This window comes from Balaenoptera physalus (assembly GCF_965194825.1).
Source record: "Balaenoptera physalus genome assembly, chromosome: 21".
Classification (NCBI taxonomy): Eukaryota; Metazoa; Chordata; class Mammalia; order Artiodactyla; family Balaenopteridae; genus Balaenoptera; species Balaenoptera physalus.
Genome location: NC_138902.1, coordinates 9,117,036 through 9,144,513, shown reverse-complemented (window position 1 = coordinate 9,144,513; position 27,478 = coordinate 9,117,036). Strand labels below are relative to the sequence as shown.

At 48.7% G+C, this 27,478-nt stretch overlaps 1 protein-coding gene and 1 long non-coding RNA gene across 5 annotated transcripts in view; both read right to left on the bottom strand.

Annotated features, from left to right (window-relative positions):
* Positions 1–2,892: 2,892 nt before the first annotated feature.
* The window catches only part of HGSNAT (heparan-alpha-glucosaminide N-acetyltransferase), a 47,042-nt gene continuing 22,456 nt past the window's right edge, over positions 2,893–27,478 (bottom strand). For 3 of the 4 annotated variants that reach the window (XM_082444233.1, XM_082444235.1, XM_082444234.1), the window contains exons 6-18: positions 16,134–16,203; positions 15,383–15,480; positions 13,857–13,933; positions 13,228–13,258; positions 11,633–11,793; positions 10,396–10,511; positions 8,111–8,232; positions 7,622–7,748; positions 6,406–6,492; positions 4,666–4,743; positions 3,997–4,067; positions 3,795–3,907; positions 2,893–3,148 (exon numbers count right to left, since the gene is read on the bottom strand). In XM_082444233.1, coding sequence (XP_082300359.1) covers positions 2,967–3,148; positions 3,795–3,907; positions 3,997–4,067; positions 4,666–4,743; positions 6,406–6,492; positions 7,622–7,748; positions 8,111–8,232; positions 10,396–10,511; positions 11,633–11,793; positions 13,228–13,258; positions 13,857–13,933; positions 15,383–15,480; positions 16,134–16,203 — 1,333 coding nt within the window. In that variant the 3' untranslated portion in view covers positions 2,893–2,966. The other variant, XM_082444236.1, reaches the window with a different exon arrangement.
* On the bottom strand, positions 19,145–22,840 carry LOC309651499. The gene is made up of 2 exons (XR_014258196.1): positions 19,891–22,840; positions 19,145–19,706 (listed from the first exon to the last, which is right to left on the bottom strand). It is a non-coding gene; the product is annotated as an uncharacterized lncRNA (long non-coding RNA).

Here is a 27,478-nt window from a genome sequence, read left to right as displayed (position 1 = left end):
CATTTGTCGCCCCCATTTATTTGGAAAACAGGACTACATTAAAGGAAAAATAAAAACTAGTATGTTGACTTTCATTTAAGCTGATACCGTCTGATACAAACCGGATTATTGTGCATTTATGAAAGAGGCCCTTTATGGGCCAGAATGAAGTGAGGTAAAGTGTAAGAGCAGCAGTTTATTCACCTAATTATAAAGCGGAATTAGGATTATAAGTGCAAAAACTGAATAAACAATGTCCAATTATTACATCCCCACTCCAGGACAGTACTTTCTGCTTTGTTACACGAGGACTCCGCCCAACTTCCCCACAGGACGCACTGTGACACGTGTCTTCTGCAGCCACCGCTGCACGGGGCTGTCCCCACCGCCATGTCCCACTCCACCACTCACCCCGCACACCCCCTGCCCTCCCCAGGGAGGTGCCAGCTGTCCCCGCTCAGCCCCGGGCCAGGCCAGTCCAAGCTCCCTTGTCACGGCTGGTTTTGCACAGTTTGGGGAGCGTTTTCTGGCCAAGAACGTTATGAGGCACAGAGGGGATGCCCGCTCCCTCCCGTGTGGCGTTGGCTGAGTGCGTGTGTCTGTCGTGATGGCAATGGGGCGGGCATCTCGGCCGTGAAGCGAGCTGGCTGAGCTGGAGCCCACCCGCCTTGGGACTACTTATGTGCGATGCTCTCCTTATAACCCAGCTGGATGGGGAGTTCCTGCTCCGTCCGGCTCAAGACATCCTAACCGATGGACACCCCAACTTGAGAACTGCTTCTGGAGAGGCCCAGCTCAGCCTTGCCTGCTGAGATTCGGGATGACACAGCCATGACCACCCACAAAGGTGCACCGCAAGAGAGGGGTTTCCTCAAAGATGACAGCTCTCCCCCCGTGTACGCGCGCGCACGCACACAGACACACGTCAGCTCCAGATACACGCGAAAGCAAGCCCACCACCCCATTTTGCTCTCACACACGCTTATTTAGCGCCTGCGCGTGAGGAGCGTGCCTCATCCTCCACAAGCTCTCAGTCGAGCGCGGGAAGCTGGTCATGGACCCACGTCGCTGTCATACAAGGCAGAGAGCAACAGGTGCCACGAGACTGAGCCCAACCAGATACGACGAGAACCCAGAGGAAGAAACTATTACTTAGGGACAAGACTAAGAGATTAGAGAAGGTGCCTTAGAAGCAGGGGGCGAATGTGATAGGTCAAGCGTCGATGGGAGAAAATTAAGGGGACTAAGCAAAGTCAGGGGCAGGAGGCAGCTGATGGGGCTGCAAGTAGCAGGCTGGGTCCAGGGGGCTGGCAGGGAGCCGAGAAGCTGTGCTGGGCTCAGCGGAGGACGGCTCTACCTGCCAGCGAAGCTGTTCCACCTTCAGGGCAAGCGCTTGTAAGGAGGTGATGCGAGTCAGCCTCTGTTTATGCAGTGTAATCTGGGGCAGAGGGCAGTGACTTTACAGAAGGAGGGACCGAGGGAAGGAAAATGATTCCTCTTGGCATCTGGGCAAGAGTAACAGGCAGTGACCGTGAGAACTGAGACGACTTGGCAATGACTAAACATGGGAAAGGGGGACAGAGGAGGTAAAGCGGGTGAAAGACGGTTTTATCCGAGAGACAGAGGGTCACCTGTCTGCAGAGCTGGAACAATCCAAGCTGGAAAGGCTTGTGTTTGAGAAGAGAGGGTGGAGGTGGGGAGCCTGAATGCTGGCGGACACCCAGGCGGACAGGTACAAGTTGGGATGAGAGTTCGGGTAGAGATGGGGTAGCTGGAAACTCACTATCCACGCAGGGTGAGAGCTGACATCAGGGGGACAGGTCGAAGGGAGCCCGTCTCACCATGCAAGGATGCTCCAAAGTACAACCTATTGCCACAGCTTCCTTCAACGTGGGATTCTCACAGAAAACCCCTAAGTAGGATGCTGCAAAACGGGAGTGCTGGTCCTCTGTGTTCTCCTCCTTCACTCCTGAGAAACAGGTCTTCAGCTTGGTGATTCCAAGCAGGAAAGCCGCCTCCATTGTGGAGGGTCATTCTGAAAACAGTTACTCTGATGAGAGTTTTTTAAACTTCTCATTTATTTTGAAGAGTTTTCTGCAACAAAATTATTTTTCTAAGGATTTCAGAAATGCCACCGATGTCTCCCACCCCGCTGGGTCTCAGAGCTGGAGGGGAGCTGAGCGGGCAGCACCGTGTCCCTCGTTGTGATGGGACCTGCCTGGCGTCTGACCCGGCAAGGACGCCACAGCAGGAGCCCGGCCATGACCATGAGCTTCTCTCTCTTCCTAGAGACAGAGGATGGCCTGGGGGACCAGCTACCACCCAGACACACAGACAGAAAGACAGACAGGCAGGAGGTGGGTGGGTAGAGAGATGGGTATATGCAAGGGTGGCCGGGAATAACACATCTACTGTTTCACTTGTTTTTCAAGTGAGGAAAAGGAGAAAATGGCTTCTGATAGAAAGGCATTTTTTTTGGACCCACCAGTTACTTACAGATCTGAAAGGAGATTACTTGGACTTTCTTGAAATACTAAACTGTACGTAACCGAAATATATTAGACTGTGTTACTACACACCATACCCAATGAGCTTCAGAGTCAGACAACAGAAACGGTGGTATCTTGGTCGGCATGGACCAGCACAGAGAGACAGTCTGCAGGAAAGAAGATCAGTAAGATCAGACCTTAGGTGGTCACAGAAGCAAAATGGCCTGGTTAACGCCCTTGTGAAAAACTAAAGGAGAAATCCTTAGAATGAAGTTGCAAAGGCATCCATTTCTACAGAAGGTGGAGAGAAAAGACAGTTACGTTTCAGATGTCTGAGTCTCACGTACACAGAGTCAGAGGAGCCATGTCCAATCAACCAGCCTGAGCACGTCCGCATCTCCCCCAATAACCTGGAAATACGCAGTTTTATAACGAATGGCTCCTTTTAATGAGGCCCCAGGCCCTGTCGTCCGCCAGCAACGCATCTCAGCTGCAGCCTCAGATTTTCCAGAACACCTTCTTCTTATAGAGAACGTAGGCGATGAGCACCCAGAGAGCAGTGGCGACTGTGTTCTGAACGAGATGCTCCTTGTGCGCCTCGCTGTCTCCCAGCCTCCACTGGAAGGGGAAGTAGTTGGCGAAGACCTCGTGGCCCACGTACACCAAGATCGAGTTCATGCCTGGGGAAACACAGCTGGTTGTCGACTTAACTCTTGAAATTTGCCTTTAGTTCAGTGAAAAAAGAAAACGTGCCCACTTGTTACTGGCTACGCCAAAAATAAGTGATGCGAATCTTAGAGATTTGAGTGTAAACCTTATCCAAAAATTATTAGAAAACATTCCTTTGGTAAGTGTAATTCTGGAATACGAAATCTGAAAGGAAAGCCAGAATGATTCATTTATATTCTCTACACAGAAAACTTGAGGACCAACGAGCGTAAACTGTTACTGGACTCGGGGCTGAAACGAGTCACTGAAGTCATCTACTGTCTCTCGTCTAGGGCAGAACCCGTGCATCTCCGCGTGGTGTCTCTTAGGCACCGCCTGCAGGGCAGTGGGTTTACATGAGAAAGCACGGCCCTGTTTCTGAAGCTCGAGGGACTGCACGACGTGCCTGAAGCGGCCAGAGGGGTGCATTTATGATCCCACAACCTAAATGGTAAAACGGGGTGGGCCTGCTCGGGGACAGGCCCAGTGACGCCCTGCGTGGACCCCCTCGGACCCCCTCGGCCGGCACCTTGGATACACCCGGCACCCGCGGCCTCTGGCCCGTCCGCTGGGTCCCCTCCTCCGTGAGGCCTGGGGCCGGTTGGTGGGGGGACTCACCCGGGTAGAAGAACGGGGTTCCCGTCCACAGCCCCTTCACGTCCACAACGGGGTACAGGACCAGCAGGATGAAGAAGGCGAAGGAGCTCAGCGTGGTGACATAGGAGATGGACCTGGGGGACAGCGGGCATCTCAGGGTTCCCGAGAGCACATCCAAGGGCAGCCCGACCGGATGTGAAAATGACAGGCTTTCTGTACCTACCAGAGGTTTTTGTTGACTGGAATAAAGCCTTCATTTTCGGAAGCCTTTGTCAAAGCAACAGAAATAAACCCCTAGAAGCGGGGAGAAAGATGTTAAAGTTTTTTACATCATCCCAAGAAACAATTGTGGTTCAAAACTGAAAAACAGGAGTGACTTAATTGCTTAGGGAAGGCTGAAAACTGTGCCCTCCGTTTTATTCTTTTAACTGGACAAACATTTTTAAGATGTGTAACTAAAAATGTTCTCCAAAAATCCTCTTTTCAGCATTACTCTGAGTTGAAGGTAAATGAACTGATCAACTGGAGTGAATCCGTGGAGGAAACATGACTGCCAGGTCAGGGGTGAAAGGAACAGCCAAGCTTATCTTTTGCCCCCACTGAACCTGTTATCATTGGCCTGGTCCTTCTGGCAAAGGTCCCCACCAGAACCCACACCTCCGCTCCATTTCCTCATATCTTCATTGACTTATTTATAAAGACATTTTCCTAAGAAAATCAACCTGACAACTTAGATGTCGAGACTTTTCCTCTCTGATATTCAAGTGAAGAATGTTATCGATGCGAAGTGACAGCTGCTGTCTATCCCACGGCCGGTCACTAAACATTTTATGTCTTTGAAATGTGTATGTGTGAAGAGAAGGAATTTCAGTGAGGACCATCTGCTACTTACAAGAAAACAACCCCAGGCAGCGAATCTGATCAGGATGCCTTTGGTCTGATCCTTGTAATACAGGAGTATTTTCCCTGCCTGGGGAAGAAAACGCACAGTATGACCAAGAGAATCGCCTGCGATGTGTTCTTACTTCATACTCATCCACTGTCCTAACCGCTCGACAGGCAGACTCACCTGCAGGCACTGGGGTTACAAGGGGATGAACAGTACCCCTGCCCTTGGCTAGTGGAGGCCTAGAGGCACAGGGACCACCAGGGAGGGAGGGAAGGAGGGAGGGAAGGGGATGTGCAGAGGAGGTACCGCCAGGCTGAGGATATGAGCACAAAGCAGGAACAGTGTCTGGGCAGGAAGGAACAGCATGCACAGGAGTATGTCACACGGGTGAAAATGCACAGCCTCCCCGAGGTGCTGCAGGCAATTCAGAAAGGCCGGGGGTGGGCGGAGGTGGGAAGGTGGGAGCAGGTAGGCACGAGCTTTCTCCCACAGGTGATGGGAGCCAAGGAAAGTCACTTTTCCCCCCAAAGTGACAAGGAACCAGCTCAGACTGGCCTGCTAGATGGCCCAGTCTGGCAGGGGTACAGAAGAGGGACAGAACAGGGTGGACCCAGAGGCAGGGAAACACTTTAAAAAGAGAAAAATCTGGACTTTGCATAGCCCCGCCCCCTTGCAAATTAGGAATTAATTTCTGGAAACGTCAGAGAAAGTGTTAATAATAACTTATAATAGCTAAAATTTATGACTGTCCCATTCTTAGAACCTTATGTGAATTAACTTATTTAGGTGCCACTGCATCACAGAGGGTGCAGTAACACTCCCGGGATGACCCAGCTAGTAAGCGGGGTCAAGTCCAGGCACCGGCGCCGGTCTGTACTCCTCACCACCCACCCTCGGCTGCTCCTGCAGGCGCAGATTTCCCTGGAGAGCATGTGGGGGGATTAAATGCATTTATGAATAAAAGCACCCAATGTAAACTCTAAAGTGCTGCAGACAGAAAGGCAGTATCTCTAAATAGGAAATTATTTAATCACCAAAATGTATATGCTGTAGACCTGCACTGTCCCACGTGGGAGCCACTGGCCACCTGTGACAATTTCAGTTTAAATTTAAATGACGTAAAATTACAAACCAGTTCCTCCGTCAGACCAGCCACGTCGGAAGACTCAGCGGCCTCGTGGACAGCACACGCGGAGCATTTTCACCGTTGCAGAGCACCCCCGGGGGGCTGGACCCGGTCTTTCCCCTCCCCGTCATCTCCCCTCAAATAATAGTTTCAAACACCAATAAGGAGAACTTCAGCAAGGAAAATCTAGACTGCTCAGAATCCCAACAAAACTGCATGTGAGAGAAACCAAGAACAACCTGTACTGACTTTGGCATAAAATAGGCATAACCTGAAACTGTGTCAACTGTACACATAAGGTGACAGGTGACCTTCCAAAGACTGCCAGCCCAGCAGGGACCCCTCTCAGCCAGGGGCTGCTGTGTACCCACTGCCGAGATGAGCCATATGAGTAACGTCTTTGGAGAATATAGGAATTGTACCTAATTATTCGAATGTGCTACATTTTAGCAACCTCTGGTTTTGACAACCTGTCAAATATAAACAGAATTTATTAGGTCTGAAACACAGAAGATGTGCTTCCAGTTACTTATTTTAATCAAACGGTTTTTGGATTAGTAATGAATCAATAATCACGAACTGTCAGGAACACGCATTCTCATGAAATGAACAAATACCTGAACTCCTAAAAACGCCATCACGATGGAGTTGATGGTCCCCAGGATGCCTTCTGGGTCGTAGGCCACCTCGGTGTGATACAGCACCTGACAGGGCAGGACAAGAAGGCCGGACTCACCCAAGGATCGCAAAAAGCACACAACAACTCGCAGACAAAACGCAAACTTGGCTACACCCCAGTATTCAACATTTTTGGTTTTCCTGCAGAAATTCACTGCTAACTTATGGGGATGACGGGCAGAATACTTCTGGCCAAGAAAGTGTGTGGCATGTGACACTCTGGAAGGGAACACAGACGTGAGCCCTGGCGCAGTGCAGCCGCCTGGACCTCAGGCGGCCCCGGAGACCGTGCTGGGCCCTGTGGCTGTGACACTACACGTCCCTAACCAGCTTCAAACACCACATGTGACATCTTCTAATTTTCAGCTTTACTCTTTGCGGCCAACCCTACTGTAACACCGACAGCTTCCTTTCTTCTTTTAAGGCAAATAACGATAAAAAAAATACCTTTGTATTATTTCATTATAAAAGAAATCGTTATTGTAGAAACGGCAGAAATTTGGAACCAGTCATTGCAGTGGGTGCTGGAAGGCACCGCCCAGCTATCCGGCCCCCGCCTGTCCGTCCCACCCCTTTTGCAACTAAAGCATCCACCCCCCCACCCCCCCCCCACCCCCCGCTGCTAGACATATTCATGGCCCAAAGCTCTCAGCCGCTTCTGGATTTGTCCCTGAAGAGAGCTGCCCCTCAGGAGTCACCCCCTGGCCAGGCCATCACATCCCACCAGGGATGTCTAGGGCCTGGCCCCTCACTCCACTGAGAACAACCCTGAGGGGCCGCCCCAGCCCCCAGGAGACCAGCGGGGGCCTGCGTGTGGCTGTCCCCACTGCCCCGTCCTGCTTCCTCCAGCCCCACACGTGCTGATCCCAAAAGCACTGGCTGACAGACCTCCCGCACGGGGAGCTGTCCCCATACCTGAGATGTACAAGAAAGCACCCTGCTGCACACCTGACACCAGGCAGTCTCACTTCAACAGCCAAAGAAACGTCTATACGCCGCCCACAACCAACATTAAACTCAAGTCTGTGAAGGCAGCCAACTTTTCAAATAAAACTTCGCTCCACCCTAGTCTATTTTATGGCCACAGTTCGGAGTTGGCTCTTTCCCGTCCTTCCCCTCAGCGTCCGGTTCCAAGTCGGAGCCGCGCTCACTCACAGCCGAGGAAGGATGCTGGTAGAGGTGATGGCCTCCCAGGAGCAGGCGGTCAATGTAGCCGGCAGCGCCTCCCGTGCAATTCGGGTACTTGCCCCAGTCTCCGAGGCCCCCGGGGCCCAGATAGCCGCTGGGGAAGCGAGAACATGCACCTCACCCACCAGACTTAGGAGCGGGGGGATGTACACTGGTGACGTGCGTGCCCACAGAGAGCCGCAAACACCCACCAGCCTGACGACCCCAGGGCGCCATGCACGTCCACTGCGGGGCCCCTGACTCGCCGGCTGCCCGAGGGGTGAGGCGGGGGCCCAACGTCCGTCCCACCGACCCTGGAAAACCTCACGGAGACAGGCCTCTGGACACGTGCCCAAACCCCCTCCCACACAAGGGGAGAAGAGAGAGAGGAAGGGAGGTCCCAATGTGGGAAATCCGACAGCTGTAACCCAGGGGCTCGGACTTGGCAAAAAGGGGTTTCCCACAGGGCTGGCTCACGTAGGGCATCCGGGAACAGGTAAGAAGAAGGTCAAGGCCAGCCAAACACCTTCCAGCATCAGGACGAAGAGCCACTGGGGCCAGCTGGATGTGATATCCAGCAGAGAAAAGCAGCTTCTCTCCTGCAGGGGCAGGGCATAAAAAACGTGAACTAAACGCAAGTGGAATGGGAAACAATACACAGTCCAGTACATGTACTCAGAAAATTCTCTGTGACGCTCCTCTTGGCCTTTACGGTAGTCGCACAAAATAGACGCGTGTTTATTCCATATGTGGTATGTGGTCTAGATGCTTCATCTCTATGATATAGCACAGTAAAATACCAGTTGAGAAGAAATCAGTGGACAATTCCACTCCTATACCCGAGATCTGAAAAGAGATGTTCGTACAAAAACTTGTACACAAATGGACATAGAATCATTATGCATAATAGCCAGAAAGTGAAAACAAGTCAAATATCCATCACCTGATGACTGGATACAAAATGTGGTACATTCATAAAATGGAATATTATTCAGAAGTAAAAAGGAATCAAGTACTGATGGTATAACATGGATAAACCTCAAAAAATATTCTGCTAAATGAGAGAAGCCAGACACAAAAAGCCACATATTCTATAACTCCATTTCTATGACATGTCCAGAACAGGCAGATCTATAGACAGAGAGTAGACTAGGGGTTGCCTAGGGCTGGGGGGACCTGGGGTTGGAGAGTGGCTGGTAGTGAGGACAGGGTGTTTTGGGGGATAATGAAATTGTTCTAGAATTAGACAGTGGTGACAACTGCACAACTCTGTGAATATACTAAATATCCCTCAATTTTACACCTCAAATGTGTAAGCTTTATGGTATGTGAATTATATCTCAATAAAGCTATTATTTTAAAAAGAAATAAAGGGACTTCCCTGGTGGCACAGTGGTTAAGAATCCGCCTGCTAATGCAGGGGACACGGGTTTGAGCCCTGGTCTGGGAAGATCCCACGTGCCACGGAGCAACTAAGCCTGTGTGCCACAACTACTGAGCCTGCGCTCTAGAGCCCATAAGCCACAACTACTGAGCCCACGTGCCACAACTACTGAATTCCGCATGCCTAGAGCCCATGCTCCGCAACAAGAGAAGCCACCGCAATAAGAAGCCTGCGCACTGCAACGAAGAGTAACCCCCCTTCACTGCAACTAGAGAAAGCCCGCGCGCAGCAACAAAGACCCAACACAGCCAAAAATAAATAAATTAAATTAAATTAAAAGAAAGAAATACAGCTATATTTTTAAAACGGAAAATAAAATTTAAGCTTTTGGAGCTCTTCTGGTTGAAGGAAGGAGAGGTGCAGCCCACCACTCCTGGTGTCCCCCCAGACCTGGGCTCCACTGTGGGACCTGGACGAGCCTCGCAGACCCTCCGGTCCCCCACAGCCAGCAAGGTCAGGTTCACGTGTGCACGTGCAGCCCCTGCGTGCCTTCCGTAGTCTACAGCAGAGGGCACGGGTGCGCCAGCGGGGGCCGGGGGGCGCGGTGCGAAGGAGTGAAGTGTAAATGCGCTCCAAGCACACACAACCGAGGGATCGTTACAGGAAAAACCAAGAGAACCTGGGATTCAGTGATGAATTTGCTAGTTACCCACACAGGAAGCAGCTGGACAACCAATACAGCTTTATTAACTTACTGTGAAGTAGGACCCCAAATGGAAGGATTGAAACATTTCCACCTGAAGTTTTACTTCCATTGGGGGAAAAAAATAGCTGTCATCTGAGTAAACTCAACTCAGCCATTTATAATAAGACAGAAAGTAATTATAAAAGAGGTGAGATGCTCACATACTTCTTACAAAGAAGAAACAGGAAGCAGCCCAGGGCGGAACTGTCATCTCCTGGCCCGATCTTGGCACTGTCCAAGTCGAACCTCTGCAGCATGTGTATAGACACTGAAATGTTCTGTGAGGTTTTTGTGTGTCTTTACCACCAGGAAATTGAAAAACTGGCAGTAATTCCCCCAAGAGGCTGGACCAGCCAACTAAAAGATGGTGATGTTATTTAACGCCATCACATTCATTTGATTAACGGAAACTGAAATATGTGTGAAGAGGGTAGATCTCATGTTATGTGTTTTTTACCACAATTTAAAAAAAAAGATATAAAGACTAAATAAAAATAACTAATTGAAGAGAAAAATGAACGTTTTTGACTGAGTTAAAGAGTCTTGTAGTATCTGGTACTGCACTCAAAACTAAAGAAAGTTCTAGCACCTAAACAGGGACCTCTCCCCCTTCTTTAATGCAGGGTTTCTCACCGAGGTGCAGATCTCAGGCACGGGCTTGGCAAAGAGCAGCTCCAACACGGCGACCACAAAGTAGGTGCCCCCGAGCCGCTGGAGCACGCCGGGGATGCGCACCTTCTCCCAGGACACTGCGGGACGCACAGGGTACAGGGGTGTCAGCCAGCACTGCTCACTTCACCCCAAGACGACACCACTGTTTCCTGAGGGGGGAGACAGACTTCCATTGCACCTGAGGAAGTTAAGCTCTTGGAGATGGAAACACACGTGGTCAAGGGCCTGGCTCACACACGGCAGCGAGGCTGGGCTAAGAGCAAGGGTCCGGCTCGGTGTGGGGATAAAGTGCGGACGCCCTCAGCCCTGAAGCCCCGCCCCGCCCCGCCCCGCTCCGGCCATTCCCATCAGGAGTGTGGATTCAAATCACATCCAGCAGGAACCTGCAGACCCAGTGCAGGCCGCGGACTGTCCCTGCCCTGCAGGCTACGTGACTGTATCACTGCCCGAGGGTAACCCTGTAAGGACCCCCGCAGTGTGTCCTCCTCGGAGCAGCGGCCCTCTGTTGGGTGATCCATCGAATGGACTTTTCTGTGACACCTTCCCTTAGGACCCCACCTCCTCCCGTTGCCTGAAGCCTTAGTGCTTCTTGCCTGAGGGGTTCACCTGGCACCTGCCTGGATAAGTACGTCTTCTTTCTGCTAATGATACCGTAAGCCCCTTAAGGACGGTGGCCGCTGCATTCCCCGGTTCCGACACTGGTCCCCAGAACAGGGCTCACATTCTTCCCTCAGCTTTTCTGTCCCTCTCACGCCACTCAGTGACAGAGATGTCATACCTTTCCCGCAGCCCGGGGGCATTCAGGTGATGGCAAGGTGGACCCTTGAACAACAGCCTTACTGTGAAAGCTGATGAAACCAAAGCGGCAGGAGGGCAGCTCTGAGAACCAGTGGCCTGGTCTGGCCCCTGCTCTGCCCTTCACTACACACGGACACAGCACCTCACTCTCCCGGCCCCAGGGTCTTCCTATGTACAGAAGGGTTTGAGTGGACTTGGTGGCACCTCCCAGGCCTAAAATTCCAAGATAGTAATAATAATAATGTCCAAAGTCATACAAGTATATATTAGATATACTTTTCTAGTAACTGTTCTTTTTGCAGGTACATGAGATGGAGAAACTGCACTTCTTTCAAATTATAACACATCGTTTCCCTATTTCAACCTGAATACATTCTAACAGAGGGGAAAAAATACTTACGTGGACCAAGGCAATAATTGGGGTTCACAATGACAATTCCTATACAGATTAACAGGAAACTCCTCCATGCAATTTTCCCCAGCAATCTGAATTTGGAACATCCCCGCTGCAGAACAGAAGTCATTGACAGAAAGATCGAAGATCCCATAATAAACACAAACCTAAAAAAACAACAGCTATTACTAGGTGGCCACTTCCAACTTTTTTTGTCTCTATGTCATTAGTATTTTATAACCAAATATGTAAGAGAAGCAACACGTGATTTTTGAAAGAAACCGACGATTGAAACCACTTCCGGTTTAGTGGTGGAGAAGAATCAGAATGTTGGGCTGGAAGGACTGTGCACCTTCTCGTCCTGTCTTAGGCGGAGATCCTTCGGGACTGACTGCAGCTTCCATGGACAAGCCTCCCATCAAAGACAGACAAACCACTAGGTATAAAATAAGCTACAAGGATGTACTGTACAACATAAGGAATACCAATATTTTATAACTATAAATGGAGTGTACCCTTTAAAAACTGTGAATCCCTATATTGTACACCTGTAACTTATATAATGTTGTACATCAACTATACGTCAATTAAAACAAAAGGAACTCCTCCCCCACTCAGATAAACCTGAGTTCACATTAGCAGTGAAACACTGGGGACCAAAGACGCAAACCAGTGGCTGGTCCTGCCTATAAATGACGGAAGCAAGTCGCTCAAAGCATCTCAGCAAAGACACAAAAGCCACGTTGTGCAGGGGCCAGAGTCCCTCAACAGGGGAATGCTCCAGGCAGAGCGGGGTACTCGACTATTATTTTATTTTATTTTATTTTTTTATTTGTTTGTTTATTTATGGCTGCATTGGGTCTTCGTTGCTGCGCACGGGCTTTCTCTGGTTGCGGCGAGCGGGAGCTACTCTTCGCTGCGGAGCGCGGGCTTCTCACTGCAGTGACTTCTCTTGTTGTGGAGCATGGGCTCTAGGCACATAGGCTTCAGTAGTTGCGGCTCGTGGGCTCAGTAGTTGTGGCTTGCGGGCTATAGAGCGCAGGCTCAGTAGTTGTGGCACAGGGGCTTAGTTGCTCCACGGCATGTGGGATCTTCCCGGACCAGGGCTTGAACCCGTGCCCCCTGCATTGGCAGGCGGGTTCTTAACCACTGCACCATCAGGGAAGTCCTCCACTATTATTTTAAAGTGTAACTTATTACTACCCTTAACTGCTACACACTTATCAGAATTCCCTGATACTGATATACTGCATACCTTTTAGGAACTAAGATGTTTAAATTTATTTTCAGGATTAGTGGAATATTCAGAATTTATGATTTCCTACGAGATTCCAGGATCTTGTACATCATATCCACACTAATAAAATGTTCCCTCTGAGATCAGCAGTCTTTTATTCTCAAGTGTCTTAGATAAGCACGAGGCCAAGTGTCAGAATGATTCAGGAACCCGGCTTTTGGAAGGACCTCATCACGCCATCACCTGTGGGCAGCACAGGCCCGCAGCCTGGAACTCAAGGCTGGTGTTGGGAAGGTCCAGCATCCGCTGAAAACAAAACTTTGCAGATGGGCTACGAAGAGCGGATGGCGGACTTGCAACTCACCACGGGAACACAAGGTCAGCCACCGTCAGTCCTGCAGAAGAACACAAGAACGACAGTGAGGAAAGGACCTGGAACGTCGGTGCTCCCTGACCCGGGACGGCTTCCATCTCGCACTGACGGGGCGAGTCCTGGGAAAACCCTGTGAAGCAGCACCGAGCTCCCTGGACTCTGCGGCCAGGGGCCAGCCCGGGCGCTACCTGAGAGCAGCCCTGCTGTGGCAGCACCACAGAGAAGTATGCGGACAATCTGTGATCTTAGGCAGATCTTACTCAAAACCCATCCTAGACCAACCCCCCAGCCAGATTCACAGCCACTATTCAGCACCACTCCGGCCACCCCCAGCTCCACGGCACCCCCAGGAGGACCACGAGTCTCGGGGCAGGACGCCCATGCGGCTGAGGTACAAGACACACCTAGAGGAGGACAAGGATCGTTGACAACGTGATGGCAGCGAAGCATCTCCGAGCCAGAGCACATGAAAGGAAGAACAGAACTGAAGGCTGACAGGATGACCTAAGGGACCTCTGTGGGGCTCACCTCTAGAACCCCTGGGGGACGCCGAGGAGCCCTCCTACCTGCGGCTCTCAGAGGGCCCACGTCAGCAAGGCGACCTCTCGGCGGTGTCTTACCGTTCCAACTTGCATGCCTGAAGTACCAGTATCTCCCACCTCCGTAGTTCACGAAGACCATGAGGATGAGAGCGATCCTGCAAAGCCACAAAGATGTGCTCTCAGGGCCTGGGCACGTGACAAGGATGGCCCGGCTGCAGGACACAGGTGCCGTCATGATACAAGCAGACACTTAACGAGCAGGAAACTCCCACTTCTAACCATCACGGTTAGGACCCCGCGCTAAAGTCCTCTCAGCCAACACTTCCAACATGATGTCTGAAGAAAAACTTACACCAACACTGAACTGTGTAACTTGAAAACGGTGCAAAACATTCCCGATCACTCCACTTTGTGCTAATTACTTAGATGTCTCAGGTTAAAGAATTGTAGTGGGAGGGGACAGTCTTCAGGGTCAAGCCCTGGGTCCCTCTCTCTTAGGAGCCACTGGACCTCAGGCGAGCCCCTCATCAGTTCTCTGTGAAGGAGGGACACCCCTGACCCGGGGACCACGGGCACCATGACGGAGAGTAACATACGTCACAGCACCTAAACGGTGCTTGAAATATCTTAGCACTTAATCCATGTCAACTCCCGTCCACCTGTGAACATCTCCGAAAGGAAGAGAAATACAATAAAATAGATTCTGCATGTGCTGTTGTTTGCTGCTAATTTCTCAGAATGTGGGGGAAAAAAACGGTAGTATGTCAGTGGGTGATTTGTGGGCACTCTGGAGCCCAACTTACTCAACTCTGTGGCTCAATTTCTTTATCTGTGAAACAGGTGTATTATTAAAAGTATACACTTCATAGGATTGCTAAGAGATTAAAGAAATTAAGACAAATTGGAACAGTGATTGGCATACCATGAGGACTCAAAACTGTTAGCAGTGGTTACTATTAGTATCATTACTGTTATTACTGCCTGGCTTTGGATACACACACAGGAGCACTCAGAGCTCGGGAAGCTGGGTCAGAGTTATCAGGTTATCACTGGAGTTTGAAAGGCCTCAGTGGGAGAAACAGAAGACCTGACACCTAGATATTGCTTTTCAGCCATACAGTTTTAGACTCTATTTTCAGAGTTTGGTCCTGGCCTTCGTTCTTTTCCCAGAACTGGAAAATAACAATTTACTGCAGGACTCTGTGGATTTGCCATCAGTTGATATCCGAGCTGCTGTGCGAATGGTGGAGGAGGCTGAGGGTTCCGTTTCCAGACTGGGGCACCGGCCCATCGGTCCAGGGCTGAGCGGACACGGGGCGCTCGGGCAGCTGCTCACACGTGTGAGTGGCTTTCCCAGCAGCACCTGTGCACCAGGGGAGGCGGGCTCCGGCCTCTCCCACTGCTGCTCTCCAGTGACACGTCACCCTGGCTCTCATGACAGTTTTCAACTCAGAAGAGGCTGACGATTTCTCTTTAGGGCAGGAAATCCTTTCTAGCCTAGAGAGTAAAAGGTACGTGAAATGCCTCCCGCTGCAAGTGGGTGGACTTAGGAACGTGCCATCCGAGGCCACCTGTGCCCACGTGTCACCAGGGAGCCCACATACCCGCGGAACGTGTCCACGCAGCGGAGGCGCAGGGGGGTCGCCGACTGACGCCAGGCCTCTGGTGGGGGGTCGTCCGCCCTGCTCGGAGACCCCAGCTCCTGCCGGAAAAGAGGAGAAAAATGCAAACAGTTCATAACACAAAAGAGTAAACTACACTTTCCTGTGTTTTAGGGAAGAAATTAGCAGAGTGAAAGCCAAGGATCATTGTTCTGGATAATAGTTTAATTTGCTTTTGTAAAGACCCCACCTAGAGGTTAGGTTTTTCACTTTATTTGGTTTATGTGCCTCCTGCTGAGCCTCGGTGGCCATGCTGATAAATGACCACAAAGGAGCAAGAGTACCAGCAAGTGTGTCCATAAGTGGACACAGATACGTCCATAATTAATCGATTAACACAGACAGTATGTTTAATCATCACAGCAGGCCATCCCATGTATAGATTTAATACTGATGTCTCTCACTCTTTTGTCTTAATCTTGATACTCTCTACCTAAACGGATTGATTCAACAGTGCTGCCTGAAGAGTAAAAACCATCTCCACACCCAGCATCACAAAGCAGCTAAAGCTCCAGCCTCACAAAGACGGGGGGGCACCCTTCACGGGGCCAGCGAGGACTGCTGTTTACCAAGAAGGCAGGACACATGACCTGGCCTTGCACAGCATGAGATAATTAAGATTACTAAACAGCGGACTGTAAATCCGAATCTAGGAAAACACCCAAAGCACACACGATGCGTTTTAACAACTCACAGAATTGATGAGGCCATCAGTTTCCTGAGAGTTTATGGCTTTAGAAATCCAATCATGAAAGTCTTCCAAGCTGTAAATAAATAAAAGCCCTGGTTAATTTGTTTTCCTCGGCAGAATTTTCAAAATGGTATCATATTGAAAGGAAATTAATTTAAAGTTCCCATTCTATACAAGTCAAAGAATTAAACATTTTAAAGTGTTTTAACGAAACGGAAGTAGAAATCCAAGTACTTTCAAATGCTTCACCCTGACAGCATGGTCTCCTGATCGATGAGACAGGAATAAAGACAGAGCTTTCGTTCAAGAGTGTTGTGAGGAAGATGGCGGGGTAGGAGGACGTGTACTCACTCCCTCCTGCGAGAGCACCGGAATCACAACTAACTGGTGAACAATCATCGACAGGAAGACACTGGAACTCATCAAAAAAAAACCCCACATCCAAAGACAAAGGAGAAGCCACAATGAGACGGTAGGAGGGGCGCAATCATGGTAAAATCAAATTCCATAACTGCTGGGTGGGTGACTTACAGACTGGAGAACACTTATACCACAGAAGTCCACCCACTGGAGTGAAGGTTCTGAGCCCCATGTCAGGCTTCCCAACCTGGGGGTCTGGCAAGAGGAGGAGGAATTCCTACAGAATCAGACTTTGAAGGCTAGCGGGATTTGACTGCAGGACTTCAACAGGACTGGGGGAAACAGAGACTCCACTCTTGGAGGGCACACACAAAGTAGTGTGCAAATGGGACCCAGAGAAAGGAGCAGTGACCCCACAGGAGACTGAACCAGACCTACCTGCTAGTGTTGGAGGGTCTCCTGCAGAGGCGGGAGGTGGCTGTGTCTCACCGTGAGGACAAGGGCACTGGCAGCAGAAGTTCAGGGAAGTACTCCTTGGCGTGAGCACTTCCAGAGTCTGCCATTAGCCCCACCAAAGAGCCCGGACAGGCTCCAGTGTTGGGTTGCCTCAGGTCAAACAACCAACAGGGAGGGAACCCAGCCCCACCCATCAGCAGACAAGCAGATTAAAGTTTTACTGAGCTCTACCCACCAGAGCAACACCCAGCTCTACCCACCAGCAGTCCCTCCCATCAGGAAGCTTGCACAAGCCTCTTAGATAGCCTCATACACCAGAGGACAGACAGCAGAAGCAAGAAGAACTACAATCCTGCACCCTGTGGAACAAAAACCACATTCACAAAAAGACAGACAAGATGAAAAGGCAAAGGGCTATGTACCAGATGAAGGAACAAGCTAAAACCCCAGAAAAACAACTAAATGAAGTGGAGATAGGCAACCTTCCAGAAAAAGAATTCAGAATAATGATAGTGAAGATGATCCAGGACCTCGGAAAAAGAATGGAGGCAAAGATCAAGAAGACGCAAGAAATGATTAACAAAGACCTAGAAGAATTAAAGAAAAACACCTAGAAGAATTAAAGAACAAACAGAGATGAACAATACAATAACTGAAATCAAAAATACACTAGAAGGGGTTTCCCTGGTGGCGCAGTGGTTGAGAATCTGCCTGCCAATGCAGGGGACACGGGTTCGAGCCCTGGTCTGGGAAGATCCCACATGCCGTGGAGCGACTAGGCCCGTGAGCCACAACTACTGAGCCTGCACGTCTGGAGCCTGTGCTCCGCAACAAGAGAGGCCATGATAGTGAGAGGCCCGCGCACCACGATGAAGAGTGGCCCCCGCTTGCCGCAACTAGAGAAAGTCCTCGCACAGAAACGAAGACCCAACACAGCCAAAAATAAATAAATAAATAAATAAATAAATTTATATATTAAAAAAAAATACACTAGAAGGAATAAATAGCAGAATAACTGAGGCAGAAGAACAGATAAGTGACCTGGAAGACAGAATGGTGGAATTCACTGCCACAGAACAGAATAAAGAAAAAAGAATGAAAAAAAAAAAAAGCCTAAGAGACCTCTGGGACAACATTAAACAGAACAACATTTGCATTATAGGGGTCCCAAAAGGAGAAGAGAGAGAGAAAGGACCCAAGAAAATATTTGAAGACATTATAGTCGAAAACTTCCCTAACGCGGGAAAGGAAATAGCCACCCAAGTCCAGGAAACGCAAAGAGTCCCAGGCAGGATAAACCCAAGGAGAAACACGCCGAGACACATAGTAATCAAACTATCAAAAATTAAAGACAAAGAAAAATTATTGAAAGCAACAAGGGAAAAACGACAAATAACATACAAGGGAACTCCCATAAGGTTAACAGCTGATTTCTCAGCAGAAACTCTACAAGCCAGAAGGGAGTGGCATGATATATTTAAAGTGATGAAAGGGAAGAACCTACAACCAAGATTACTCTACCTGGCAAGGATCTCATTCAGATTAGACAGAGAAATCAAAAGCTTTATAGACAAGCAAAAGCTAAGAGAATTCAGCACCACCAAACCAGCTCTACAACAAATGCTAAAGGAACTTCTCTAAGTGGGAAACACAACAGAATAAAAGGACTTACAAAAACAAACCCATAACAACTAAGAAAATGGTAATAGGAACATACATATCAATAATTACCTTAAACGTGAATCGATTAAATGCTCCAACCAAAAGACACAGGCTCGTTGAATGCATAGAAAACCAAGACCCATATATATGCTATCTACAAGACACCCACTACAGACCTAGCGACACATACAGACTGAAAGTGAGGGGATGGAAAAAGATATTCCATGCAAATGGAAATCAAAAGAAAGCTGGAGCAGCAACTCTCATATCAGACAAAATAGACTTAAATTAAAGACTGTTACAAGAGACAAGGAAGGACACTACATAATGATCAAGGGATTGATCCAAGAAGAAGATAGATTATAAATATATATGCACCCCAACATAGGAGCACCTCAATACATAAGGCAACTGCTAACAGCTATAAAAGAGGAAATCGACAGTAACACAATCATAGTGGGGGACTTTAACACCTCACTTACACCAATGGACAGATGATCCAAACAGCAAATTAATAAGGAAACACAAGCTTTAAATGACACAATAGACCAGACAGATTTAATTGATATTTATAGGACATTCCATCCAAAAACAGCAGATTACACTTTCTTCTCAAGTGCACACAGAACATTCTCCAGGATAGATCACACCTTGGGTCAGTAATCAGGCCTCAGTAAATTTAAGAAAATTGAAATCATATCAAGCATCTTTTCTGACCACAACGCTATGAGCTTAGAAATCAATTACAGGAGAATGCAGCACACGAGCAGTGGCGACGGGCGCGTGGTGGTGTGGTGCACCGGCGCCCCGGCCTGCAGGCATCTCCAGCAGGCACCTCCAGTACACACAGAGGAGTCCTTGGACTTGGAGGAGGAGGCCACAGCAAGCAGAGGCTGTGGAAACCCAGAACAATTCTGCCTTCATACTTGGCATTGACTCAGAATTCCTTGAGTCCTGGTCAGACGCTGTGAGCTGATTACTGCCCCTAGCATTAGATCAGTCCATAGGTAGTGGGAGCAATGGCTGTGCATCTGTTGGAGGATTGGTGCAAGGGGCTGGACCTGGACCCCAGGAAGGCCGTGCTGATCGTGGGCATCCCTGTGGACTGTAGTGAAGAGGAAATGACAGAGACCCTGAAGGCGGGCTTACAGCCCCTGTGTGCCTACAGTGCGCTGGGCAGAATGTTCAGAAGGGAAGACAACTCTAAGGCAGTTTTCATCGAATTGGCTGACGAGGTCAATTTTGCTACGATGCCCAATCAGATCCCAGGAAGGGGAGGTACCTGGGAAGTGGTGGTGAAGCCCCGTAGCCCAGGTGATGAATTTATCAACAGACTGAACTACTTCCTGAAAGATGAGGGCCGGAGAATGGTAGATGTGGTCAATATCCTGGGGCATAGCACTTATCCTGAGGACGCAGAGCCAAAAGGCTTGGCTCAAGTCGAGCCACCAGTCCCGAAGCCTCTGAAAGAAAGCGTGTAGTACCCAAAACTGAAGGTGTTTTCAGGAAGCACATTCCCAGACCCAGGTGAAGAGAACTTTGAAGCCTGGCTAGAGCAGGTGACTGAGATGATGCAGATGTGGCAGGTGCCTGAGATAGAGAAGCAGCGGCGTTTCCTGGAAAGCTTAGAGGGCCCTGCGCTGTCCCTCACACAGGTGCTCCGGGGCCAACAATGACTCCATGACTGTGGAGCAGTGCCTGGACACCCTGAAGCAGATCTTCGGGAGTAAAGAGGACTATAGAACCTCACATTTAAACTTCCTCCAGACATACCAGAAGTCCGGAGAGAAAGTCTCTGATTTTTTGCTACGGTTAGAGCCCCTGCTGCAGAACGCCCTGCAGCACAGCCCCTGGTCAGTGAGAAGCGCAGACATGATTCGCCTGAAACACGTCCTGGCTCAGGCCTCCATGAGCCCCGCCCTCCAGGGCAAGCTCAAGCTCCTGGAGCAGCGAGGGCGTGCGCCCACTTTCCTGCAGTTACTGAAGCTCATTTGAGACGAGGAGGAGTGGGAGGCCACCATGGCAGTGGCCAGGAAGAAGCAGAGGCAAGTGGGAAGGGGCCGCAGGGCCTCTGGCCCCCAGGTACTGGCAGAAGCCAGTGTCCCAGCCCGTCCGGTCATGGTGCAGGCACGGCTGTTTCGTGGGAGCAGCGCTGAGACCGTCCAGACAGGGGCTACCCTGTCACTGAAGCGCAGGCAGGTGCCGTGCCTCTGCGGGACTGGGGAGGAAGGCCAGAGCCAGGCAGCGTGTCCTAGGGCTGAGAACCAGCCCCCAGCAAAGCAGAAGCCTCAGCTTGCAGCAGAGGAGTTGGGAAACGAGATGGGGGCTGGGGCCATGAGCCACCCCAAGCCCGAGGAAGCATAGGCTCAAGATATCCAGGCACCCCTTCCCCTAGCAGGCAACCCAGATACTTTAACGAGGGGAAGGGGCAGTCCGCAGGAACAGTGGGGGCCTTGACAGGGGCAGAGGGGCAGGGCAGCCAGGCCCAGGCCCAGCCCCCTCGGCATCCACCAGCTGGAAGGGACTCCACCAACCAAGCCAAAGTCAGCTCAGGGAGGCACCGGCGACACAAGCGGGGAGCCACCATACCCAGCACGAGGGGTACCCGAGCCTCAGACAGAGACCCCAACACAGCAGAGGCCGAGAAAGGTATAGTCGGGGGCTCTAGCATCAGCCCTGTCTCCCGGCCACCCTCAGATGCCCACCCTGTGGGCTCTGAGCTAGTGATGCTGATGGGCCCCCAGGCCACGCGGGGCCTAGAGGCGCCTCCCCCGGGGCCGCCCCTGCCGGAAGGAGCCAGCGCTGGCGCTGGCGAGGAAGAGCTGCGGGGCAGAGAGGAGGTGCCCCGGAGGGGACACCACAGGGTCCAGCCCGTCTTCAGGATCATCTACACCGCTCGAGGGGAACCCCGCCCCAGGAAGGCAGCCCCCTGGAGCCTCTGCGCAAGTGAGGGCCGGGGGCAGTCTCCTCCCCCTGCAGCCTGCAAGGGCAATAGGGACAAGGACAGCAAACGCTGTGAGGAGACGATCCCAGGCGAGAGCGTCGGCTCAGCTTGGCAGGCAGGGCGCTGAGTACCTGGTGGCCCAGTACCCCACAACTGGCTTTGGTGTGAGTGGGGGGTGCAGGGAAGCGTTTGTTCCAAAGGAGGAGGAGGAGGAGAGGGAGGAGACGGAGGAGGGAAACATGGAGAAGAGGACGAGGGGCAGGAGGAGGAGGGGGGTCCGGGCAGGGTCCAAGAGAATTTGTTGGCGGGAGGGAGGAGTGTTTTGTTCTACCTAGGTTTGTGCATGGCCACTGGAGACCTGGGACTGGCCTGGAGAAGCACAACTCACCAGCTGCCAATGCCAAGGCCAGCCCCAAAGCCTGCCACCTGGCAGCAGCCCTGAGTGGCCAGCCCCGGCCTAGGTGAGGGGCACCTGCAGATGGCTGCCACCCACACTGGCCTGGGAGACGTTAGGGGCCACTCAAGGTGCCTGGGCCTCCCTCCCGAGAGGGGACCTCTATTCAGCGTCCCCCCTCTGGGGCAGGCTGCTCCCTGTGCTGGCAAGCCCAAATGTGTCCCTGTAGGCCCCAGAGGGACCCAGGTGTCAAGGAACCCCCCAGCCCCTGCTCCCCTCCGCCCAACACACACACCCTAGCCATCGTCCCCCCGCGGAGCCCTGTGGTGCGCCACGTGCCAGCCAAGGCTCTGGTCTCTGTGGGCCAGTGTCGTGAGCTCAACGTGTGCTTTCTGGGCGTAGATTCAGGCCCAGCGCTGCTTCTTGTTGTGGAAGTGTGCGTGTGTTCTCCTCTGAGCAGTTCCCCCCGACCCCGGCCCAGCGCGGAGACCCCAAGCCCAGTCCCAGGAGCCGACGGGGAGGACGCGATAGACGAGGTCAGAGCCAGCGCCCACCCCAGGACCTGGGAGCCCACCTGGGACCTTGGGAAGGAAGACCTGGACCGGGGCTGCAGGAGGTCTGCGGGAGGATCCCGGGGCCTGTGCTCTGCTGGGCCACCCCGCTGTTCCTCGGGACTCCACGTCCTCGGTTCGGTGGCGCGTGCCCTGCTGCGGGACTGTCCTGTGCCCGCCATAGGGCAGGGCCAGGCCCCGGGCAGGTGGGCCAGAGGGGGAGGGGCTGCCCCAGGGGAAGCGGGCATTGCCGGTGCCCATCGTCCTGGTGAGAGGCCACCAGCGGGGCCCTGAGGAAGGGAGACTGGGGGGGGATGGAGGGCCGCCCGGTGGGGTGCAGCAGAGGCACCTTGTTGGGGACCCTGAGATGGGGGGCCGGGACCTGTTGGATCCGGTGGCCGTTAGAAGTTCCTCTGTGTGTTGTTATGCCCTGTGTTCAATGGTTTCAGTCAATGTTTCTCTTTAATAAATTTCCCTGAAAGTTTAAAAAAAAAAAAAAAATCAATTACAGGGAAAAAAACATAAAAAACACAAACACATGGAGGCTAAACAATACATTACTAAATAACCAAGAGATCACTGAAGAAATCAAAGAGGAAATCAGAAAATACCTAGAGACAAATTACAACGGAAACACAACGATCCAAAACCTATGGGATGCAGCAAACGCAGTTCTAAGAGGGAAGTTTATAGCAATACAAGCCTACCTCAAGAAAAAAGAAAAATCTCAAATAAATAATCTAATCTTACACCTAAAGGAACTAGAGGAAAAAGAACAAACAAAAAACAAAGTTAGCAGAAGGAAGGAAATCATAAAGATCAGAGCAGAAATAAATGAAATAGAAACAAAGAAAACAATAGCAAAGATCAATAAAACTAAAAGCTGGTTCTTTGAGAAGATAAACAAAATTGATAAACCATTAGCCAGACTCATCAAGAAAAAGAGGGAGAGGATTCAAATCAATAAAATTAGAAATGAAAAGGAGAAGTTACAAAAGATACCACAGAAATACAAAGCATCCTAAGAGACTACTACAAGCAACTCTATGCCAATGAAATGGACAACCTGGAAGAAATGGATAGATTCTTAGAAAGGTATAACCTTCCAAGACTGAACCAGGAAGAAACAAAATATGAACAGACTAATCACATGTAATGAAATAGAAACTGTGATCAAAAATCTTCCAACAAACAAAATACCAGGACCAGATGGCTACACAGGTGAATTCTATCAAACATTTAGAGAAGAGCTAACACCCATCCTTCTCAAACTCCTCCAAAAAATTGCAGAGGAAGGAACACTCCCAAACTCATTCCATGAGGCCACCATCAACCTGATACCAAAACCAGACAAAGATACTACAAAAAAAGAATATTACAGACCAATATCACTGATGAATATAGATGCAAAATTCCTCAACAAAATACAAGCAAACAGAATCCAACAACACATTAAAAGGATCATACATCATGATCAAGTAGGATTTATCCTAGGGATGCAAGGATTCTTCAATATATGCAAAACAATCAATGTGATACACCATATTAACAAATTGAAGAAGGAAAACTGTATGATCATCTCAATATATGCAGAAAAAGCTTTTGACAAAATTCAACACCCATTTATGAAAAAAACTCTCCAGAAACAGGGCATAGAGGGAACCTACCTCAACATAATAAAGGCCATATATGACAAACCCACAGCAAACATCATTCTCAATGGTGAAAAACTCAAAGCATTTCCTCTAAGATCAGGAACAAGACAAGGATGTCCACTCTCACCACTATTATTCAACACAGTTTTGGAAGGCCAAGCCATGGCAATCAGGGAAGAAAAAGAAATAAAAGGAATACAAATTGGAAAAGAAGTAAAACCATCATTGTTTGCAGATGATACGATACTATACATAGAAAACCCTAAAGATGCCACCAGAAAACTACTGGAACTAATCAATGAATTTGGTAAGTTTGCAGGATACAAAAATAATGCACAGAAACCTCTTGCATTCCTATACACTAACAATGAAAAATCAGAAAGAAAAATTAAGGAAACAATCCCATTTACCACTGCAACAAAAAGAATAAAATACCTAGGAATAAACCTACCTAGGGAGACAAAAGACCTGTATGCAGAAGACTAGAAGACACTGATGAAAGAAATTAAAGATGATACCAACAGATGGAGAGATATACCATGTTCTTGGATTGGAATAATCAATATTGTGAAAATGACTATACTACCCAAAGCAATCTACAGATTCAATGCAATCCCTACCAAATTACCAATGGCATTTTTTTTACAGAACTAGAACAAAAAATCTTAAAATTTGTATGGAGACACAAAAGACCCCAAATAGCCAAAGCTGTCTTGAGGGAAAAAAACAGAGCTGGAGGAATCAGACTCCCTGACTTCAGACTATACTACAAAGCTACAGTAATCAAGACAATATGGTACTGGCACAAAACAGAAATATAGATCAATGGAACAGGATAGAGAGCCCAGAGATAAACCCTTGCATCTATAGTCAACTAATTTATGACAAAGGAGGCAAGGATATACAATGGAGAAGACAGTCTCTTCAATAAGTGATGCTAGGAAAACTGGACAGCTACATGTAAAAGAATGAAATTAGAACACTCCCTAACACCATACACAAAAATAAACTTAAAATGGATTAGAGACGTAAATGTAAGACCAAACACTATAAAACTCTTAGAGGAAAACATAGGAAGAACACTCTTTGACATAAATCACAGCAAGATCTTTTTTGACCCATCTCCTAGAGTAATGGAAATAAAACCAAAAATAAACAAATGGAACCTAATGAAACTTAAAAGCTTTTGCAAAGCAAAGGAAACTATAAACAAGACGAAAAGACAACCCTCAGAATGGGAAAAAATATATGCAAACGAATCAACCGACAAAGGATTAATCTCCAAAATATATAAACAGCTCATGCAGCTCAATATTAAAAAAACAAACAACCCCATCCAAAAGTGGGCAGAAGACCTAAATAGACATTTCTCCAAAGAAGACATACAGATGGCCAAGAAGCACATGAAAAGTTGCTCAACATCACTAATTATTAGAGAAATGCAAATCGAAACTACAATGAGGTATCACGTCACACCAGTTACAATGGGCATCATCAGAAAATCTACAAACAACAAATGCTGGATTGGGTGGGGAGAAAAAGGAACCCTCTTGCACTGTTGGTGGGAATGTAAATTGATACAGCCACTATGGAGAACAATATGGAGGTTCCTTAAAAAACTAAAAATAGAATTACCATATGACCCAGCAATGCCCCTACTGGGCATATACCCAGAGAAAACCATAATTCAAAAAGACACATGCACCCCAATGTTCATTGCAGCACTGTTTACAATAGCCAGGTCATGGAAGCAGCCTAAATGCCCATCGAGAGATGAATGGATAAAGAAGATGTGGTATATTTACACAATGGAATATTACTCAGCCATAGAAAGGAACAAAATTGGGTCATTTGTAGAGACATGGATGGATCTAAAGACTGTCATACAGAGTGAAGTAAGTCAGAAAGAGAAAAACAAATATCGTATATTAACGCATATATGTGGAACCTAGAAAAATGGTACAGATGAACCGGTTTGCAGGGCAGAAATAGAGACACAGATGTAGAGAACAAACGAATGGACACCAAGGGGGGAAAGTGGCGGGGGTGGAGGTGTGATGAACTGGGAGATTGGGATTGACATGTATACACTAATATGTATAAAATGGAAACTAATAAGAACCTGCTATATAAAAAAATAAATAAAATTCAAAAAACAAAAAGTGTTGTGAGGGAGAAATGAGATCATTATTCCCCGTGGCTGGAATTCTGATTAACAACACTATTAAAGTTAGAATAGCAGAAGCCTGCAACAACCAAACGTGCTCAGTGCAGCAATGACTAATCTCAGTGTCTTCATCTGTGACAGGATGAGCTATGGCTATTAAAACAGCAGGAAGAGTGCAGCAACAGGATGGACCCAGACACCATCATACTAAGTGAAGTCAGATAGAGAAAGACAAATACCATATGATATCACTTACATGTAAAGTCTAAAAATACAACACAAATGAACTTATCTACGAAACAGAAACAGACTCACAGACATAGAGAACAGACTTGTGGTTGCCAAGGGGAGAGGGGAGTGGGAGAGGGATGGAATGGGAGGTTGGGATTAGCAGATGCAATTATATAGAGAATGGATAAACAACAAGGTCCTACTATACAGCACAGGGAACTGTATTCAATATCCTATGATGAACCATAATGGAAAAGAATATTTTTAAAAAAGAATGTATATACATGTATAACTGAATCACTTTGCTGTACAGTAGAAATTAACACAGCACTGTAAATCAACTATACTTCAATAAGACAAATTTTAAAAAAAGAGAGACAAAAGAGAAAAAAAATTCGTCCACCCTGGAAAAAAAAAGAATGTCTGTACAAAGAAATGTAAATACAAACTATTAAATACAAAAAGCAAATCATAGTATTCAGACTCAATTACAACCAAATAAAAATGCACAGATGTGGGACTTCCCTGGCCATCCAGTGGTTGGGATTTCATGCTTCCACTGCAGGGGGCACTGGTTCGATCCCTGGTCGGGGAACTAAGATCCCACATGCCGTGTGGCATGGCAAAAAAAAAAAAAAAATGCACAGATGCAAACTGAGAAAGTTTGACAGTGACCTTGGAGTGACTCACAGTTAATGTACTGGGTTCTTTCTCCTAGACGGTGCTTTAGTGCAACAAGATATCCAGAGGATATTAAGTTGATTCACATGATTAACAAAAGATAAATACCTTAACTGGTTTTTCTTTGAAACGAGAGATCTTAGTTGGAAAAAATGTTTCAAAAAGTATATTTAACTCTTTCACACAATGTTTACATTCTGATTTACTTTACTTCCCCTTTTCTTTTTTTTAAACTTTGCAGTGGAAA